This window comes from Schistocerca serialis, chromosome 9 (genome assembly GCF_023864345.2).
Source record: "Schistocerca serialis cubense isolate TAMUIC-IGC-003099 chromosome 9, iqSchSeri2.2, whole genome shotgun sequence".
NCBI lineage: Eukaryota > Metazoa > Arthropoda > Insecta > Orthoptera > Acrididae > Schistocerca > Schistocerca serialis.
In genome coordinates, this window is record NC_064646.1 from 299499098 (window position 1) to 299519685 (window position 20588).

Genomic DNA, 20588 nt, shown 5'->3' on the forward strand with positions numbered 1-20588 from the left:
AAGTTTTCGTGTACAACTGTGTCTCTGAAGCTAGTGTGCAGAAAATGCAACGTTATCTGTCTCTGGGTGCACAACAGAGCTACCTCTTACATGTAGTCCAACCCAAATTCTTCCTCTAAGCATGTCAGTGCTCTTAGCGATTGTGATAGCCGGGCACAACTCAAGACCCGTCCTCATAGATCAAGATATTGGCTGAATAATACACCAAACACTAGCTAGGGAGTCATGCCAGTCCGCCCCTGGTAGCTGAGTGGTCAGCGCGACGGAATGTCATACCTAACGGCCCGGGTTCGATTTCCGGCTGGGTCTGAGATTTTCTCCGCTCTAGGACTGGGTGTTGTGTTGTTCTTATCACCATCATTTCATCCCCATCAACACGCAGGTCACCGAAGTGGCGTCAACTCGAAAGACTTGCACCAGGCGAAAGGTTTACCCGACGGGAGGCCCTAGCCACACGGCATTTCCATTTACGGGGTCATGCCTGGATATCTCATGTCAGTCGGTAAAACAATTTCACATGGAAGATAGTGCTCTAGCTTCGCTCCGACACTCTTTTAATCCTTCCGAAAGTGTGATCCATACAACCTATCTTTCATTTGCAGAAACTTCTGTGATTTTTACTTTGTAGGCTGACGTTGGGTACATACTTATGTAGATGTGGATGAACCGTTTTGGATTGGTGGCAGCCACTCATGCACACTTGTTTATGTATTGTAGATATGCGAGAGACTTGGAATTATAATCTGAGCGATCGAAATATATGCCTAGAAGAATAACGGTGCATTTTGGAACTACATTAGGAGTCTTATGTCTGGAGCTTCCTTGATGTTAGCCCGTTGCACTTCTTCAGCGGAGACGCAAATGACTATACTTACTTACTTTGCTGTATTACATTTACTTTGGGTAAATCAGTGGCCGCGTCCTTCTAAAGTACAACACATCTCAGTAATGTCCTTATTCTCAAGCAAGCACATCTTTCTGACTGATTTATTCTTTAGAGGCGTTCGGTTTACTGACCATATAGATGGTTCAAATGGCTCTGAGCACTATGGGACTCAACTGCTGAGGTCATTAGTCCCCTAGAACTTAGAACTAGTTAAACCTAACTAACCTAATGACATCACAAACATCCATGCCCGAGGCAGGATTCGAACCTGCGACCGTAGCGGTCTTGCGGTTCCAGACTCCAGCGCCTTTAACCGCACGGCCACTTCGGCCGGCCTGACCATATAGACATCTCCCGTTTGCATATTTATCTGATGTGCGTAGTGAAACTAGCAACCTATTCCAAAAGTGCCATTAGTGACTTGTGGACCATGATCAAGTGGAAATAAAAGAACGAGCATATGCCTGAATTCTGATATGAAAGTCACAATAAACATTACAAATTCTTCCAGTAATACGATTAAAGTTAAATTTTAAGTAAAACATTATGAAAGTCATCTGGTATTGACAAACACAAATTATCAATGAAAAGAGGACTACAACTAATAGCAACTCAATTTTAATGCTCTATTGTAAGATAGTTACGATGTTTTTTCTCGTTGTTTATTCGCCTATGGAGAGCATATTGCGCTTAAATCGGAGTAAAAACTTTAAATTAATGCTTGTACGCAACGTATTAGCAAAAGTCACCTGTCTAGACTGTTAAGGAGAATGTTCGTCTATTGTAGGGATACTAACTACTGCTTCCCAATATATTTATTCTTTAATGAAATTTGTCATTAAAAACATATCACTTTTTCAAACCAACAGCTCAGTTCATGTAATCAATACTAGAATTAAGAATAATCTTCACAAGGATTTAAAGTCACTTAGTCTTGTACAAAAAGGTGTCCATTATTCAAGAACACACATTTTCAATAACTTGCCAGCAGCCATAAAAAGCTTAACAACCGATGAAATTCAGTGTTTAAGAGAAGCCTAAAGGATTTATTGGTGGCCAACTCCTTCTACTACATTGACGAATTTCTCAGTAGAACAAACTGATATATATATATATATATATATATATATATATATATAAGTACAATTTCAGTGCAGTAATGTGTTCATTGTAAATAAGTGTGTATGTGTGTGTGTGTGTGTGTGTGTGTGTGTGTGTGTGTGTGTAAATACAATCTAACTTCTGCACCATTTCAGTGCAGTGATGTGTTCATTGTAAACAAGAATTATAGTAGTTGTATTACACGTTTATTACCTTATAAATAAATAAATAAAAACTTTTTTATTTTAAATTCAGTGCATTAGTATTTCTAAAATGATTGTTTCATATAGTGTTCATTAAAAATGACAATCATTCCACTTGGGACCTGTGGAATGGTACATTAGCTTATTTGTTTGAGTTGTAAATATTTGTCATGTATTGTTGTTTTTCTGACATGTTCTACATCCTGGAGGACCTCCTCACTGCAGATCAATTGGAATGAAAGTAAATCTAATCTAATCTAATCTGTATAATTCTTCCTTTGTCTGTTGTCATAATACGACCAAAAATTTATAGAAATATTGTTGTCAGTGTAATGAATAGATGCTGAGGAAGTGATCTATTTTACGAAGCTCGTAATTAACAACCACATTTATTTCGCAGATGGGAAACGCTGAGGACGAAGCTGGCGCCAATATTCACTCCCGGCAAGATAAAGGCGATGTTCCCACTGATGGAGGGCGTTGGACAGGACTTGGTGCAGCACCTCGCTGCCGAAGTTGAGAAAGGTACCGGTACTTGTTTTTCTAGCAGCAAGATGTGAAGCAAAATTAAGATGAAACGATAGACACTTAAAATCTTTGAGACTTGCTATGGTGCTACGGGCTACAGCCAGTGAATACTCAAATGACAATGTGCTCGTCTCGGTCTGAGGCGAAGTATCCAGACGTCTGGTATGGTCTCTGATTTCCGTGTCCTTTACACGTGTGAAAACATTAGCTTTTGACGGCAAAAATTAAAAGTTTACGTTCAGATACAATATCAGCTGTTCTGAAGGTAATAAATATCACGAAGAATTAAAAATAGTTTTTCGTAATCACACAGTATTATCACATACACTGAAGAGCCAAAGAAACAGGTACACCCGCATAATGTCGTGCATAATAAAGTGCCACAACAAGACGTGGCATGGACTCGACTGATGTCTGAAGTAGTGCTGTATGGAACTGACACCATGAATTCTCTAAAGGGTGTCCATAAATCCGTAAAAGTACGAGGGGGAGGAGATCTCTTCTGAACAGCACATTGCAAGGCATCCCAATAACTCAATAATATTCATGTCTGCTTAGTTTGGTGGCTAGCGGAAGAGCGGCAGTGTTAAAAGTCAGAAGAGTGCTTGTAGAGCAATTCTGGACGTGTGGAGTGTCACATTGTCCTGCTCGATTTGCCGAAGTCCGTCGGAATGCACAATGAATATGAATGGATGCTGGTAATCAGACGTGTCACCTGTCAGAGTAGTATCTAGACGTATCAGAGGTCCCAAATCACTCCAACTGCACACGCCCCCCCCCCCCCCCATTACAGAGCCTCTATCAGCTTGAACAGTTCCCTGCTGACCATGAGGTCGTCCCCATGCCAATACATGTCCATCTGCTCTATACAATTTGAAACGAGAGTCGCCCGACCAGGCAACATGTGTCCAGTCATCTATACTCCATTGTCGGTGTTGACGACCCCAGGCGAGGCATAAAGCTTAGTGTCGTGCAGTCATCAAGGGAACACGAATGGCCCTTCGGCTCCGAAAGCCAATATCGATGATTTTTCGTTGAACGATTCGCACGCTGACACTTGTTGATGGTCCAGCATTGAAATATGCAGAAATTTGGGTACGGATTGGACTTCTGTCACTTTGGACTATTCTCTCCAGTCGTCGTTGGTCCCATTCCTGCAGGATCTTCTTCCGGCCGCAGCGATGTCGGAGATTTGATGATTTACCCGATTCCTGATATTCACGGTGCACTCGTGAAATGGTGGTACGGGAAAATCCCTTCTTCATCGCTACCTCGGAGATGCTGAGTGCCATCGCTCGTGGGCCGACTATAACACCACGTTCAAATTCACTTAAATCTTGTTCACCTGCCATTACAGCACCAGTAACCGGTCTAACAACAGCGCCAGACACTTGTTCTTATATAGGTGTTGCGGACTGCAGTGTTGTCTTCTGCCTGTTAACATGCCTTTGTATTTGAATACGCATGCCTATATTTCTTTGGCGCTTCAGTGCAAGAACAAATTATAAACGATATATATTCTTGTGATCCTTTGAACCATTTATTGTTTCCCCATTATAAGAACAAAAAAATGTATTGTCCAAAAAGTTGCTCTTATTAAATCTCGTGCCTCTATGAAGTAAGCAAAGTGACGTAGGCAAAACGAAATAACAAAATTTGACAGATAGTTAAAATGAACTGTTGTGACGTGATAAATGTCTCGTTTATCGAATACAAGGCACAAGAACAGTATACACACAGCACAAATTCATTGTTCAGACCCAAGTCCAGATGAATTTGTCGGTAAACACAACACGAAGGTCCTGTCACCTCAATAATCCGTAGGGAGTTATTGGGATAAGCAAGCGTCATCATCCGTGAAGCGGCCAGAGTGTAGGCACGTAGCATCTAGCGACCAGAACCATCGAGTCTGCTTGTACCTATCTGTGCGGGCCTACGTGTGCTGCCCTGTGGCCCTCCGCGGAGCCAAGGTGTGTGTCCACTAGAAATGGGTCGTTCACGCATTGAAGGGACCCAAAGGAACGCTTCACTAAACAGACAGAGGAAAGGCCATTCACCAATCCCTTCAGGTCGACCTCGTTCCCACTCGGTTTCGTTCGGTTGGTCTCGTTCTATCTCGGGTGGTCACACGTTCCTAGTTCCAGCTCCAGCATTTTTTCGTTCAGTTATACCTGGAACACTCACATTAACGTGACCACCTGTCAAATGCCTGAATAACTCCCATTTGCATCGTGGACGTGCAGGAAGAGTGTCATGAGGTTCTAGAAATACCGACAGGGATGTAGAGCCATGCCAGCTTGAATGCCCCGACCAGCTGTGCTAAGGTTTACCGGTTCCATGATGCGGACAGCCCGATCGAGTTGGTGCCAGAGATTCTCCATTGGGTTTAAATCCTGGGAGTATGGTGGGCTGGGGACTACGGTAAACTCATCCTGGTGCTCTTCGAAACACGTAGTTTATGGTGAACTGTGTAACACGTTGCATTGTCATGCTGGTTGATGCCGTCGTGGCAAGGAGAAACAAACTGCACATAGGGGGTTCTCAACGATAGATGCATTCTTGTATCGGTCTGTTGTGCCTTCCAGAATGACGAGATCACCCAGGGGATAGCAGTAAGACATTTCACAGACCACAAGGCTCCCCTCTAGCCAGGACCCTTCCGACGATTGTTGCAGGGCCGTACACGCCATCGGCCTTGTGTCTGACGGAGCATGTCTTGTATCTTAAAATGCCTCCTGTCGCCACTCATTGGACGTCCAGTTGCGCTGCTGGGGTGCAAATTCCAGCCTTCGTCGACGATGAACAGCAGTCACCTTGGGTGCATGGACCAGGCGCCTTCTGCGGACCCCGATAAGCAGTAACGTTTGCTGAAGACTCGTTGAGGAGACACTATTGGTAGCCCCGTTGTTGATCTGAGTGCACGTCTCTGAGCCCGCACGTATCTCCCGGAGCCGTCGTTCACCCCTGTCGTCTATGGCCCACGGTGCACCACAGTTGTCTCAGCACCTGTTTGAATAGCGTCACTTTGCCATTCATACAAGGCACACTTTTACCGAGCGAGGTGGCGCAGTGGTTATCACGCTCGACTCTCATTCGGGAGGACGACGGATCAACCCTTGTCCAGCCATCTTTATTTAGGTTTTCCGTGGTTTCTCTAGATAGCTTCAGGCATGTGCCGGAATGGTTCCTCTGAAAGGACACAGCCGATGTCCTTTCCCATCCTTCCCTAATCCGAGCGTCTGCTCCATCTCAAATGACCTCCTCTTCCTCCTCCTCCTCCTCCTCCTCCTCCCTCCCTGTACACATTAACCACGACGGCATGCTAACTGTTTACAGACTAGTTCGTTTCGGATATGCTTCCACCCTTGGTCCGAAAGCCAATGATCATGCCATTTTGGACGTCAGATAAATCGTTCAGTTTTCGCATTACCATAACGACTGCACTGTTTTTCGCGTCCCCCGACACGATTTTTGTATCCTCCACTGCTAGCATTGCAACTTGCCGTCTGTGGGTGGTTATTGGTTCGTTAAGGTCGAACTTAGACGGTGGTCACATTAACGTGACTGGACCGTGAAGTTGCCCACGGTCATTACGTTATCCCAATGTTGTTTAGTTTCATACCTTTGTCGACATCTAGACTTATAATTCTTCACGTATACCGCTCAGCATACACGGACGATAATTTATAAGTTGTTATAACTATATATTAAAATTAAAACAACAAGACCCGATTCTCTGGCAGTCACTTTACGGTATGATAGCCCGTTTATTTGAACACTAAGAGCTCATTATTTAAACTCTAGCTTACGCAAATAGTATTTAACAATAGGAGTGCTTAAGTTTGTGTATGCATATTATACAACTTGTTAAAAATGAAGTTTTAAAACGAAATTAAATGAATTATCAAAACAGTTCCCGGTACCATTTTTAATTTCTAGTTTCTGAGGCACAGCTGATAATCCCTTGAAGGGATTTAAACATCAGTCGGACTACCGGAAGTCTATTTAAATCTCAGCTTCATCGTTAAGATAACTATTTTACATCAAAATTTGAAAACTTCTGTTCTCAGTTGATTTTGACATGTACACGAAATTTATTCAAAAATTTCAATTTTTAAAATGACAGTTTATTTATTTTACCTATATATACTTATTTCTTTATTGGAAGAGAATACGTGACACGAGAGAAAGAGTTTCCATCACAAACATTTCATGAATTTTCATTTAAAAAAAATTATGCCATGATTTCAATCACTGTTGTAAAATGTGGTTGCTATCAGAACGGCGTAGCTAGCTGGGGGCCGGGAAGAGTGGACGTGTATGCGTCCCCCTAACAAAAAATTGGTCTTCACAAAGACGATTCGGAGTTTACATCGCCACACAAACAGGCGTATCAATCTAGTATCAGTCTGAAGAGAGACTTAACGTGTAACGTATATAGTCTAGTTGCAAGTGCACCTAGAATCAATTGTCGTGTAATCTCAAGACTATTTCACCGCGAACAGAGTCCCCATACATTCGCTCATATCATAGTACGCTCTTGTCATCGGATACAGTAGTCCTAATTTTGCATTTTGACTTTTTTTGAGAACATTTACACCAATATACAGTGAGATAAAAAAGGAAACGGCGAACGAGTAAACCCAAACAGGTCCCGAAAAAGGCCGGTCACCAGTGAGCCAGTTCATCTGAATCGCGGTCGCTGTTATGGTCGGTCTAGCAGAATTACTTGGAGTTCTTTGCAAAAAGTAACATGTACTGGAAGTAAAAAAAGGTAATATCATCTCTGTCCAGAATATCTGACGTTATGTCACAACCAGGAAATCCCTGCTTCTTTAAAGAATCGAACCGATTTATAAAACGGCTTCAAACGTCTGATTACACCATTAATTATTTTATTTATTAAATATATGACGTTAAGCATGTAAAAAAGAAAAATTTTAGGAAAGGTTTGAAATTACCCCTAAGTTTGTTGGAAGTCGCTAAGTGCTTTCATTATGAAACACTGGGTAGTTACCGTTTCATGCAGTACAATGCTTATTGCGTCATACCTACGGAACTACGTATTGTACAATCATATAATTTTGCACCTACACTGATATCCAAAATTAAAGCAACAAAAGGAAATTCAGCAAGGCTGCCTTTATTTTGCCACAAAACTGTATGAACACATCAAAAAAGTTTTGCATCACCTTGGTTCCGAGAGATACGGAACCTGTACGGAAAATTGGAATAGAGATTAACATAAACATCATTTCCGCCCTTTTTATTGCTCATGAAAACCACACATTGCATGTAGTACCACCATACAGCGAGACCTTCAGAACTGGTGGTCCTGATTGCTGTATACACCGATACCTCTAATGTCCAGTAGCACGTCCTCTTGCATTGATGCATGCCTGTATTCACCGTGGCGTACTCTCCACAGGTTCATCAAGGCACTGTTGGCCCAGGATGTCCCACTCCTCAACGGCGATTCGGCGTAGATCCCTCAGAGTGGTTGGTGGGTCACGTCGTCCATAAGCAGCCCTTTTCAATCTATCCCAGGCATGTTCGATAGGATTCATGCCTGGAGAACATGCTGGCCTCTCTAGTCGAGCGATGTCGTTATCCTGAAAGAAGTCATTCACAAGATGTACACGATGGGGGACGAATTGCCGTCCATTAAGACGAAAGCCTTGCCAATAAGCTGCCGATATGATTGCACTATGGGTTGGAGGATGTAATTCACGTATCGTACAGCCGTTACGACCCCTTCCATGACCACCAGTGGCGTACGTCGGTCCCCAGGGAATGCCATCCCAAAACACCAGGGAACCTCCACCTAGCTGCACTCGCTGTAAGTGTGTCTGAGGCGTTCAGCCTGACCGCGTTGCCTCCAAACACGTCTCCGACGATTGTCTGGTTGAATGCACATGCGACAATCATCGGTGAGGAGAACGTGATGCCAACCCTGAGCGGTTCATTCGGCGTGTTGTTGGGCCCATCTGTAGCGCGCTGCATGGTGTCGTGGTTGCAAAGATGCACCTCGCCATGGACGTCGGGAGTGAAACTGCTCATCATACAGCGTATTGCGCACAGTTTGAGTCGTAACACAACATCCTATGGCTGCACGAAAAGCATTATTCAACAGGTGGCGTTGCTGTCAAGGTTTCTCCGAGCCATAATCCGTAGGTAGCGGTCATCCACTGCTGTAGTAGCCGTTGGGCGGCGTGAGTGAGGCATGTCATCGACAGTTCCTGTCTCTCTATATCTCCTCAATGTCCGATCAACATCGCTTTGGTTCACTCCGAAACGTCTGGACACTTCCAATGTTGAGAGCCCATCCTGGCACAAAGTAACAATGCGGACGCGATTGAACCGCGGTTGACAGCATAGGCTGAACTACACACAAAACGAGCCGTGTACCTCCTTCTTGGTGGAATGACCGGAACTGATCGGCTCTCGGCCCCCCTCCGTCTAATAGGCGCTGCTCGTGTATGGTTGTTTACATATTTGCGCGGGTTTAGTGACATCTCTGAAGAGTCAAAGGGGCTGTGTCTGTGATACTGTATCCACAGTCAACGTTTATTTTCAGGAGTTCTGCGAACCGGTGTGATGCAAAACTTTTTTTCATGTGTGTAGAAACAATGTAATGAATACAGTACGCAAACAACTGCAAGATGCATATCGATAGACAAAAATGTTCTTCGTTTTCTTCCAATTGTACGGGTTTGCGCTTACATTACGACAACTCTTTAATGTTCTCAATATGGGGTGTGACCTCCTCTGGTAGCAGTACATTCCTGACAACGTCGGGTCCTGTTGTGAATGATGTCATCAGTCTCACGTTGAGGCAATAACGCCCATTCTTTCTGCAGAGCTGCTCGCGGTCTTGTAGAGTGGTTGGTGGATACTTACGTGATGCAGGTTGTCTCCGTCGTGGATTCCAGACATGCTCTATGGGATTCAGCTCGGGAGAGCGAGAAAGCCACGCTATGCGCGTTGTCTCTTGCGTTTCCAAGAGAACATCAACCACCCGTGCTCTATAAGGTCGAACATTATCGTCCATCAATACGACGTTCGGGCTCACAGCACCTCGCAACAATCGCAAATGAGGTCCGAAGAACTCGTCACGATACCTGATAGCGGCTAAACCTTGCCGCTTCACCCGTAAAATTTCATGAAGAGGTGTTTGTGTGATAAACAAAATCCCTGCCCACACCATTGGAGCTCATCCTCGGCCTCGGTCTCTTTCCACAAAGTTTGGGTCCCGAAATTGCGTCCCTCGAGATACTAATCTATCGAGAATCACTCTCCGGACTAAACTGGGACTCATCTGTGAAAACAACATTGGTCCTCTGTTCGACCGTCTAGGTGGAATGTTGATGACACCTCTCTAGGCGTCCCCTTCTGTGAAGACGCGTCAGAGGTAGACATATAGCATGTCTCCGACAATAAAGGCCACTCTGCTAAAGCCTTTTGCACACCGTTTGCCTCGATACAACACGTCCAGTGGATGCTGCAAGCTCACATGCTAGTTGCCATGCAGTACTAAGGTGGTAATGTCGTACCCTTACATCCAATTAACGGTCCTCTCTTCTGAAGTCACGCGTGGTCGGCCCTGCCCTGACCTTCGGGATACAGTTTCAACTCTATAGACTGTCCTCTCATCCGAGAAACAACAGAACGACTCACATTAAGCTATCGGACCAAATCAGTTTGCGACTGTCCTGCTTCCTGTCTTTCTACGGCCCTCCACCGCAGAGAGTCTGGTAGGCATCTTCTCTGTGTCACACTGCACTATCTACACAGCGATTGTGGATGTGGGGCAACCTGTCAAACTCTACCTCATTTCATAGGTGCCCTGACGTCATTTTTGGCGTGGTTATGCGTTGAGTGAAATGCTATCGTCCGTGCAAAACACGACCGTAGAGACATCTGGTTTATAGTTAATATGATTATATCGTGGATTAGATACAGGACAGGGAAATAGCGGTTTGTTGTTTAAATTTTGGCCACCAATGTATATTCAGTGACATACATAGATACTGTCTTCAAAATGTGTTGCGAATACAGTTAGAAGTAAAGAGGTAATGAGTTAAGACGTCAGGCCCGACGTTAAAGTTTTACTGCCCGCCATTTGAACCAGAAGCTACAGTGAAGATCCAAAGAAACTGGTGTACACATGCCTAATGTCATGTATGGCCCCCCGAACACGCAGAAGTGCGGCAACACGATGTGGCATGGCCTCGACTAATGTCTGAAGTAGTACTGGAGGGAACTGACGCCATGAATCCTGCAGGGCTGTCCATAAATCCATAAGAGTACGAGGGGGTGGAGATCTCTCCTGAACAGCGCATTGCAAGACATCCCAGATATGCTCAATAATGTTCATGCCTGGGGAGTTTCTTGGGCAGTGGAAGTTTTGAAACTCAGAGGAGTGTTCCTGGAGCCACTCTGTAGCAATTCTGGACGTGTGAGGTGTCGCACATTCCTGCTGGAATTGCTCAAGTCTGTCGGAATGTGCAATGGACATAAATGGATGCAGTTGATCAGACAGGATGCTTACGTAAATGTCACCTGTCAGAGTTGTATCTAGATGTGTCATGGGTCCCATATCACTCCAACTGCACACGCCTCACATCATTACAGAGCCTCCACCAGGTTGAACAGTCCCCTGCTGACATACAGAGTCCATGGATCCATGAGGTTGTCTCCATATCTGTACACGTAAATCCACTCGATACGATATTGTAAGACGTTGTGGTCTCCTGACTTTCATTGCTTACACATTCCGCCCTCAGAATCATATTCCGCACATCAAGACGCTTCATTCGAACCCAAACTCGATAAGCTAAAGTCAATGTTGTATGAATTCATGTAAACGATATGCAAATAAGTACTAAATCGCAAATGGGCACCGAGATTGAAATACTCGAGGCCTGTGTACACACACACATTCCAGACACGATGGTCACAGGGGCTTTTAGTACGGGAGACGCAAACCGCATGCCGGGACGCCGGTCCCTTCAGAAGACGAGACAACCTATCTACGTTGGCCGGCGACCGCCTGAAGAGCAGACAGCGTTTGCCCTAGTGAAAGGAAGAACGACCCCGTGTTTGGCTTAAAAGCAAATTCCGCTACATTGTGTGGGAGCGCCCAGCCTACTCATTCTTTACAAACATAGCACGCAGTTTCAGAGGTCTTCACATGGAGACAGCAAACGCCAAACTTCGATGCTACAGATTTCCGGATTGGTCGCCTTAAACGAAACGTCATTCTCCCGTTTTAGAAGAGCAATGCTGATTGGCAGACGATATTCCTGACGCTTTGAGCTGAAGGAGTAATGGAAGAGACCGAAAGATATACCCCTTCACGGGGGGCCGTTCCGTTGTCGCTCTTGGAGCGAGAACACATAGCGAGAGCGTGTGCGCTCGTACGTGTACTCAAAGAGCAAGGAACAAGTCTCTCCTCAGTACTTCACTGGGAAAGCACCTCTGTCGAGAGCGAATCGGAGTGCGACTCTATACTGAGTCCTTGAGATTAAGCGTTGTTCACTGTGTTGGCCGCCACACTTATTGTGCAGTGTGAACGGACAGAGCTATAGTTAAACGCCTGCAAGCGAATTTTTGAGTGGCATCGTGGTGGACTGGTTATCTGACTGGTGTACCACGCCAATACTTAGACTAGGGGCAAATAGGAGTCCTTGACTTCATCGAGGCATAGGGAGAGTTTGATTGGCAAAGGTCAATCCAGATAGAATGAGAGTTATCTTATTTGTCAGCAGCGAGTGGCGCAGACAGCAGTCATCGCAGCTTACGGTATTGTGCGCTAAAGCTCTTTCGAGCCCCATATTTCCTCCACAACAGTGCACTTCACTGCATTTCACATGCAACAGCCTCGACCGTACCTAGCAACATTCTAACGGATAATTATTCAAGTTGAGTAGGCGTGGCTCTCAGCCATTCTGCCAAGTCAATAACAATCTTAAACTTTGTGTAGAAATTTCATTAGCGAATCCTATCCTTAAGAGGTAACTTCACATTCCAAAAATGGTTCAAATGGCTCTGAGCACTATGTGACTTAACTTCTGAGGTCATCAGTCGCCTAGAACTTAGAACTAATTAAACCTAACTAACCTAAGGACATCACACACATCCATGCCCAAGGCAGGATTCGAACCTGCGACCGTAGCGGTAACGCGGTTCTAGACTGAAGCGCCTTTAACCGCACGGCCAGCTTCACATTCCAAAAAGAACCCGGAAATAACTTGTTCAGTTCATAACTAAAAGTGCCATTGTGATTTCTCAGAATTTTGCAGAATAAACAATAATTTTCGTTAGTTTCATGTTTTTCTTACACTAACTAGCACTACTCCAGTACCCAAGTATCCCACTAGTTACATAAGAAATTTTGTGAATTTTTGTGTCATTTCCTTACGGCGGACGACTCCAGAAAATATTTATTGCTGAAAGTTTCTCAGGCAATTCTCTTCAGAATGTTAGGAGCGTCTGTCTGACTTCTGTAGTAGTGTGGGGGTGGAAATTGCATCTTGCAGGAGTCACAGGGTAAAGGGTACATCGCAGATTAATCCGTTGCGCAGAATGACAGAATAGCACCCACACGCTCACAATATGAAAAGAGACTCGTCCGACCAGGCAACATGTATCGAGTTATCAACAGTCCACTGTCGGTGTTGACGGGCCCAGGCGAAGACGTTTCTTTGAATGGTTCGCCCGCTGACACTTGTTGATGGCCCAGAGTTGAAATCTGCAGCAATTTGCGGAAGGGGTGCACTACTGTCAAGTTGAATGATTCTCTTCAGTCGTCGCTGGTCCCGTTCTTGCAGGGTCTTTTTCCGGCCGCAGCGATATCGGAGATTTGATGTTTTACCTGATTCCTGATTATCACGGGGAACTCGTGAAACGGTCGTACGGTAAAACCCCCACTTCATCTCTACCTCGGAGATGCTGTGTCCCATCGCTCGTGCGCCGACTGTAATACAACTTTGAAACGCCCTTAAATCTTGATAACCTGCCATTATAGCAGCAGTAACCGATCTAACAACTGCGCCAGACACTTATTGTCTTATATGGGTGTTGTTGACCGCAGCGCCGTATTCTGTCTGTTTACATATTTCTGTATTTGAATACGCATGCTTATGCCAGTTTATTTGGCTCTTCAGTGTAGTTTTTCACGCATCGAAATGTCTGTGACGTCATGTCTCCCGAACTATGAGTCGTACAATGATACAATTTCTCAGTACTTTAGTGGCGTATGTGGATACTGTTTGCAAAATGTGTTCCGAAGGGAGTCAGTAGGTGTGAAGCAATAAGTAAAAGCGTCATGTCTAATGCCGAATTTGTACTTTATGAACACCAAAAATGTAGTAAAAAATAAAATTTTCCTTCCATCATTTTGTGGGGGGGATCAGCAAGAAAAAGTTTCGTAAGGGTTTGAAATTATGTGTAAAGTTTACCGGAAGTCGTTAAGTACTTCATTCTCAAATACTGGATGAACTAAGTCAATATACACTCCTGGAAATTGAAATAAGAACACCGTGAATTCATTGCCCCATTCCTGGGGTCAGATACATCACATGATCACACTGACAGAACCACAGGCACATAGACACAGGCAACAGAGCATGCACAATGTCGGCAATAGTACAGTGTATATCCACCTTTCGCTGCAATGCTGGCTGCTATTCTCCCATGGAGACGATCGTAGAGATGCTGGATGTAGTCCTGTGGAACGGCTTGCCATGCCATTTCCACCTGGCGCCTCAGTTGGACCAGCGTTCGTGCTGGACGTGCAGACCGCGTGAGACGACGCTTCATCCAGTCCCAAACATGCTCAATGGGGGACAGATCCGGAGATCTTGCTGGCCAGGGTAGTTGACTTATACCTTCTAGAGCACGTTGGGTGGCACGGGATACATGCGGACGTGCATTGTCCTGTTGGAACAGCAAGTTCCCTTGCCGGTCTAGGAATGGTAGAACGATGGGTTCGATGACGGTTTGGATGTACCGTGCACTATTCAGTGTCCCCTCGACGATCACCAGTGGTGTACGGCCAGTGTAGGAGATCGCTCCCCACACCATGATGCCGGGTGTTGGCCCTGTGTGCCTCGGTCGTATGCAGTCGTGATTGTGGCGCTCACCTGCACGGCGCCAAACACGCATACGACCATCATTGGCACCAAGGCAGAAGCGACTCTCATCGCTGAAGACGACACGTCTCCATTCGTCCCTCCATTCAAGCCTGTCGCGACACCACTGGAAGCAGGCTGCACGATGTTGGAGCGTGAGCGGAAGACGGCCTAACGGTGTGCGGGACCGTAGCCCAGCTGCATGGAGACGGTTGCGAATGGTCCTCGCCGATACCCCAGGAGCAACAGTGTCCCTAATTTGCTGGGAAGTGGCGGTGCGGTCCCCTACGGCACTGCGTAGGATCCTACGGTCTTGGCGTGCATCCGTGCGTCGCTGCGGTCCGGTCCCAGGTCGACGGGCACGTGCACCTTCCGCCGACCACTGGCGACAACATCGATGTACTGTGGAGACCTCACGCCCCACGTGTTGAGCAATTCGGCGGTACGTCCACCCGGCCTCCCGCATGCCCACTATACGCCCTCGCTCAAAGTCCGTCAGCTGCACATACGGTTCACGTCCACGCTGTCGCGGCGTGCTACCAGTGTTAAAGACTGCGGTGGAGCTCCGTATGCCACGGCAAACTGGCTGACACTGACGGCGGCGGTGCACAAATGCTGCGCAGCTAGCGCCATTCGACGGCCAACACCGCGGTTCCTGGTGTGTCCGCTGTGCCGTGCGTGTGATCATTGCTTGTACAGCCCTCTCGCAGTGTCCGGAGCAAGTATGGTGGGTCTGACACACCGGTGTCAATGTGTTCTTTTTTCCATTTCCAGGAGTGTATTTGCGATCATTCAGGTAACTGTTTCGAGACAAACAATTCTAACAGCAACACTTGTCTTATTGTGTTAAACTTTTAACATAAAATTATATAGCTTAATGAGTAGCTTGTGTCAGAATTCAAATTTTTAAATCCCTTCAATAATTACGCGCGATACTGAAAATCAAATTTTCGTTGTTCCTAGAAGCGTTAGAGCGACATCCTGCAACGGGCGCTTGGTTCCGGGTTCATGGATAGTCGTTTAGCAACATCAATGGCTTTTTTTGAAATACGTGGAAAAAAATTGTGGTAAGTTCCTATGGGACCAAACTGCTGAGGTCATCGGTCCCTAGGCTTTCACACTATTTATCTAACTTAAAGTAACTTATGCTAAGGACAACACACACACACCCATGCCCGAGGAAGGACTCGAACCTCTGACGGGGGAGTCGCGATAACAGTGGCAAGGCGCCTTAGACCCAACGGCTACCCCATGCGGCTTCAAATACATGATTCAATGTTTTATCAGTAGGTCTTTTCTGCTATGAATGATAACGTGGAACATTTTTTGAAAAACTTAGAAAAGTTAAACTGAAGATATTTCGTGTGCTGAAAAATGCCAAGGGCGTATCGCTTTCAGAAGCAACATCCGTACTGAAGCACTATCATATTCATAGCAACGTGACGGACACTGATTGGTTCATAGCATGAATTTTGTAACCATTACAGTAGCCGCCAAATGTGAGTGTTGGAATTGAAAATCCCATCAGACCTGAAATTCGATCTGTAATATCATGTTTATTGTTAAAATCCCAAGCTGTTCACACTTATGCCGACGTTTGTGCTGCACACTAACTGAATGTTATGAGTGAAGACGTTGTACGCCAGTGATGCCGTATGTTTAATAGCTGCCTTTCGCTGTAGCCGAGCGGTTCTAGGCGCTTCAGCCCTGAATAACGCGGCTGCTACGGTCGCAGGTTCGAACCCTGCCTCGGGCATGGATGTGTGTGATGTCCTTAGGTTAATTAGGTTTAAGTAGTTCTAAGTTTTACGGGACTGATGACCTCAGAAGTTAAGTCCCATAGTGCTCAGAGCCATTTGAACCATTTGAGCTGCGGTTCCAAACAACTGTCTGCTACTCGGAGATTGGTTTGAACGTCCTAGCGCCTTACCTGAGGCGGTCTTATTGGAGGTGCTGTACTCTTGCCTTCCTCTCACCTTTGAACTGACTGATCCAGAAAGTTATATATCTACCTACAGTTGAGCGTGGACTCCAGATCACTATGAAACTGACATCTTCCACCTCAACAAATCTGTGCAGTAATAACAGAAGTGATGATTACCAGAAAAAAATTCTTGGTCTAGTCGAAGGCTGAACCCCCAACTATTGGATTCGTCTTCCATTTATGCACTTTGTTTTTATATTCTTCATGTAATTTACTCTCTCATTAACAGTACAATGAAATGCAATATGCACAAAATAATGAAAACATTGTATTAAGTGTGATAATACAATATCTATATGTAATGGTTAATATCTGCATAAAAACAATTTTATTAGTGATAAGATCAAAGTCTTTCCTGAAGAATTAATCAGGTAGTGTTTTGGCTTTCTCCATGTGAACCTAAACAACAATGACTTGACGAGCACCCTTAAACGGTGTAAATGACAAGAAGCGTAGTCCTTGCTAACGACGTAGTTATAATGACAGTATCGATCTAAAAGAATTAGACAGATTTAAATTATTCACCCATAAAATACAGCACAGTTATGTACCTCATTTGCAAGCAGCTTGCATAAACTAGAGCTGCCATCTGAAGACTATACATTGAGTCTAGAAGTCTCCTCTATTTGAATGTACACTCCTGGAAATGGAAAAAAGAACACATTGACACCGGTGTGTAAGACCCACCATACTTGCTCCGGACACTGCGAGAGGGCTGTACAAGCAATGATCACACGCACGGCACAGCGGACACACCAGGAACCGCGGTGTTGGCCGTCGAATGGCGCTAGCTGCGCAGCATTTGTGCACCGCCGCCGTCAGTGTCAGCCAGTTTGCCGTGGCATACGGAGCTCCATCGCAGTCTTTAACACTGGTAGCATGCCGCGACAGCGTGGACGTGAACCGTATGTGCAGTTGACGGACTTTGAGCGAGGGCGTATAGTGGGCATGCGGGAGGCCGGGTGGACGTACCGCCGAATTGCTCAACACGTGGGGCGTGAGGTCTCCACAGTACATCGATGTTGTCGCCAGTGGTCGGCGGAAGGTGCACGTGCCCGTCGACCTGGGACCGGACCGCAGCGACGCACGGATGCACGCCAAGACCGTAGGATCCTACGCAGTGCCGTAGGGGACCGCACCGCCACTTCCCAGCAAATTAGGGACACTGTTGCTCCTGGGGTATCGGCGAGGACCACTCGCAACCGTCTCCATGAAGCTGGGCTACGGTCCCGCACACCGTTAGGCCGTCTTCCGCTCACGCCCCAACATCGTGCAGCCCGCCTCCAGTGGTGTCGCGACAGGCGTGAATGGAGGGACGAATGGAGACGTGTCGTCTTCAGCGATGAGAGTCGCTTCTGCCTTGGTGCCAATGATGGTCGTATGCGTGTTTGGCGCCGTGCAGGTGAGCGCCACGATCAGGACTGCATACGACCGTGGCACACAGGGCCATACCCGGCATCATGGTGTGGGGAGCGATCTCCTACACTGGCCGTACACCACTGGTGATCGTCGAGGGGACACTGAATAGTGCACGGTACATCCAAACCGTCATCGAACCCATCGTTCTACCATTCCTAGACCGGCAAGGGAACTTGCTGTTCCAACAGGACAATGCACGTCCGCATGTATCCCGTGCCACCCAACGTGCTCTAGAAGGTGTAAGTCAACTACCCTGGCCAGCAAGATCTCCGGATCTGTCCCCCATTGAGCATGTTTGGGACTGGATGAAGCGTCGTCTCACGCGGTCTGCACGTCCAGCACGAACGCTGGTCCAAATGAGGCGCCAGGTGGAAATGGCATGGCAAGCCGTTCCACAGGACTACATCCAGCATCTCTACGATCGTCTCCATGGGAGAATAGCAGCCTGCATTGCTGCGAAAGGTGGATATACACTGTACTAGTGCCGACATTGTGCATGCTCTGTTGCCTGTGTCTATGTGCCTGTGGTTCTGTCAGTGTGATCATGTGATGTATCTGACCCCAGGAATGTGTCAATAAAGTTTCCCCTTCCTGGGACAATGAATTCACGGTGTTCTTATTGCAATTTCCAGGAGTGTATTTAAAGAGAACATGTTATTTATTACATAGGAAATGATAACACAACTATCGGTATGTCGCGCGCGTAAATTACTCTACATGATAGAAAATGTTTTGGACATCTATTAGTGAAAACTGGTGTGGCGTGTTTCCACGTTAAGCCATCATGACGGCTTGAACTCTGCTGGGAGCACTTTCAGTGCGGTGTCAATCTCTGAGGTGGAATGGCAGCCCATTCTTCCTCAAGATCTGGAACCAGAGAGGGTGGTGATGTTGGACGCTAGGATCTGGAGGGAAGTCGTCACTCTTACTCATCCCGAAGTTGTTTCAAGGAGTTCACGTCGGGAATCTAGGCTCCAAATGGCTCAAATGGCTTCTATGCACTATGGGACTTAACATATGAGGTCATCAGTCCCCTAGACGTAGGACTACTTAGACCCAACTAATCTAAGGGCATCACACACATCCATGCCCGAGGCAGGATTCGAACCTGCGACCGTAGCAGCAGCGCGGTTCCGGACTGAAGCGCCTAGAACCGCTCGGACACAGCGGCCGGCGGAATCTAGGCAGACTAGTTCATTTTAGGAATGTCGTTTTCCACAAATCGTCGCCTCATAGATGCTGCTTCATGACAGGCGGTACTGTCATTCTGATACAATCATCGTCTCCGAACTGCACTCCTACTGTACGCAGTATACGAGTATAATGCTGTAAGATGTGTTCGTATCCTTCGGGATTTAGCGTTTTCTCAAGCGCAACGAGGGAACCATACCCTAACCACGAAAAACACCCTCATGCCTTAATAGCACCTTGTTCGTATTTCACTGTTGGCACGGCATATGATAGATGGTAACGTTTTTCAGGCATTCACCAAACTCATACCTTCCACCTGATCGCCCCAGGGTATAGCGTGATTCATCACTCCAAATCACTCGTTTCCAGTCATCCATTGTTCAGTGGTATCGCTCTTTACACCACCTCAAATGTCACTTAGCAGTGGCTACAGAAATGTGTGGCTTATGAGGAGCTGCTCGGTCATTGCACCACATTCTTTTAAGTCCCTACGCGCAATTATAGTGCTACCTGGTAGCTGCTGGTAACACTTTGAAACTCTGTAAACGCCTTCCGTCGATCTGCTGTAATCGATTTCTCTGACGTAAGACATTGATGATATATGCCCGACTTTTCGTTATATCTACACATCAGATGGAGCAGCCACAAACAGCTTCACTCTAACGGCGACTAAATTTTGCGTGTCATAATAATAATGTTAAATTTTTGCACAGTCTATCACCCTTCATTTGTTGCTGCCTTACCGTAACGTCTTTGGATGTGAGTTATTATTTCAACTTCCTATTTCCGACGTTACTACTTATCCGCACTGTTTATGATTTTAAAGTATTTCTGTCCGATCGGAAAAGAAATGTTAAATAGCTTTTATGTCACAATTTACGTTTCGTAATATTTCATAATCGAACCTTTCGTCATCCAGAGATAAAGCTTGTAGCTCGCCTATGATTATCATTGACTAATACACACGCTATTGTGGAAATCGCTTTAGTTTTTACTTAAGAACATTTAATAATTATTAAATTATCATGAATAATTACGTTTTGTATACAGAGAAAAGGAGGGTTGATCCTACAATTACTCTCAACAATTACGGCGACTAAAATGTTCGTGATTTTTATAGTTCGTCACTCAAAGATATTATA

The 20588-nt window shown here is 45.8% G+C and overlaps 1 protein-coding gene across 1 annotated transcript in view; it reads left to right on the forward strand.

The window, feature by feature from the left end:
- LOC126418984 (cytochrome P450 6k1-like) overlaps positions 1-20588 on the forward strand; it is a 140631-nt gene that overhangs the window by 76600 nt on the left and 43443 nt on the right. Inside the window, exon 4 of the mRNA XM_050086032.1 lies at positions 2591-2715. Coding sequence (XP_049941989.1) covers positions 2591-2715 — 125 coding nt within the window. The remainder of the gene's footprint in view (positions 1-2590; positions 2716-20588) is intronic.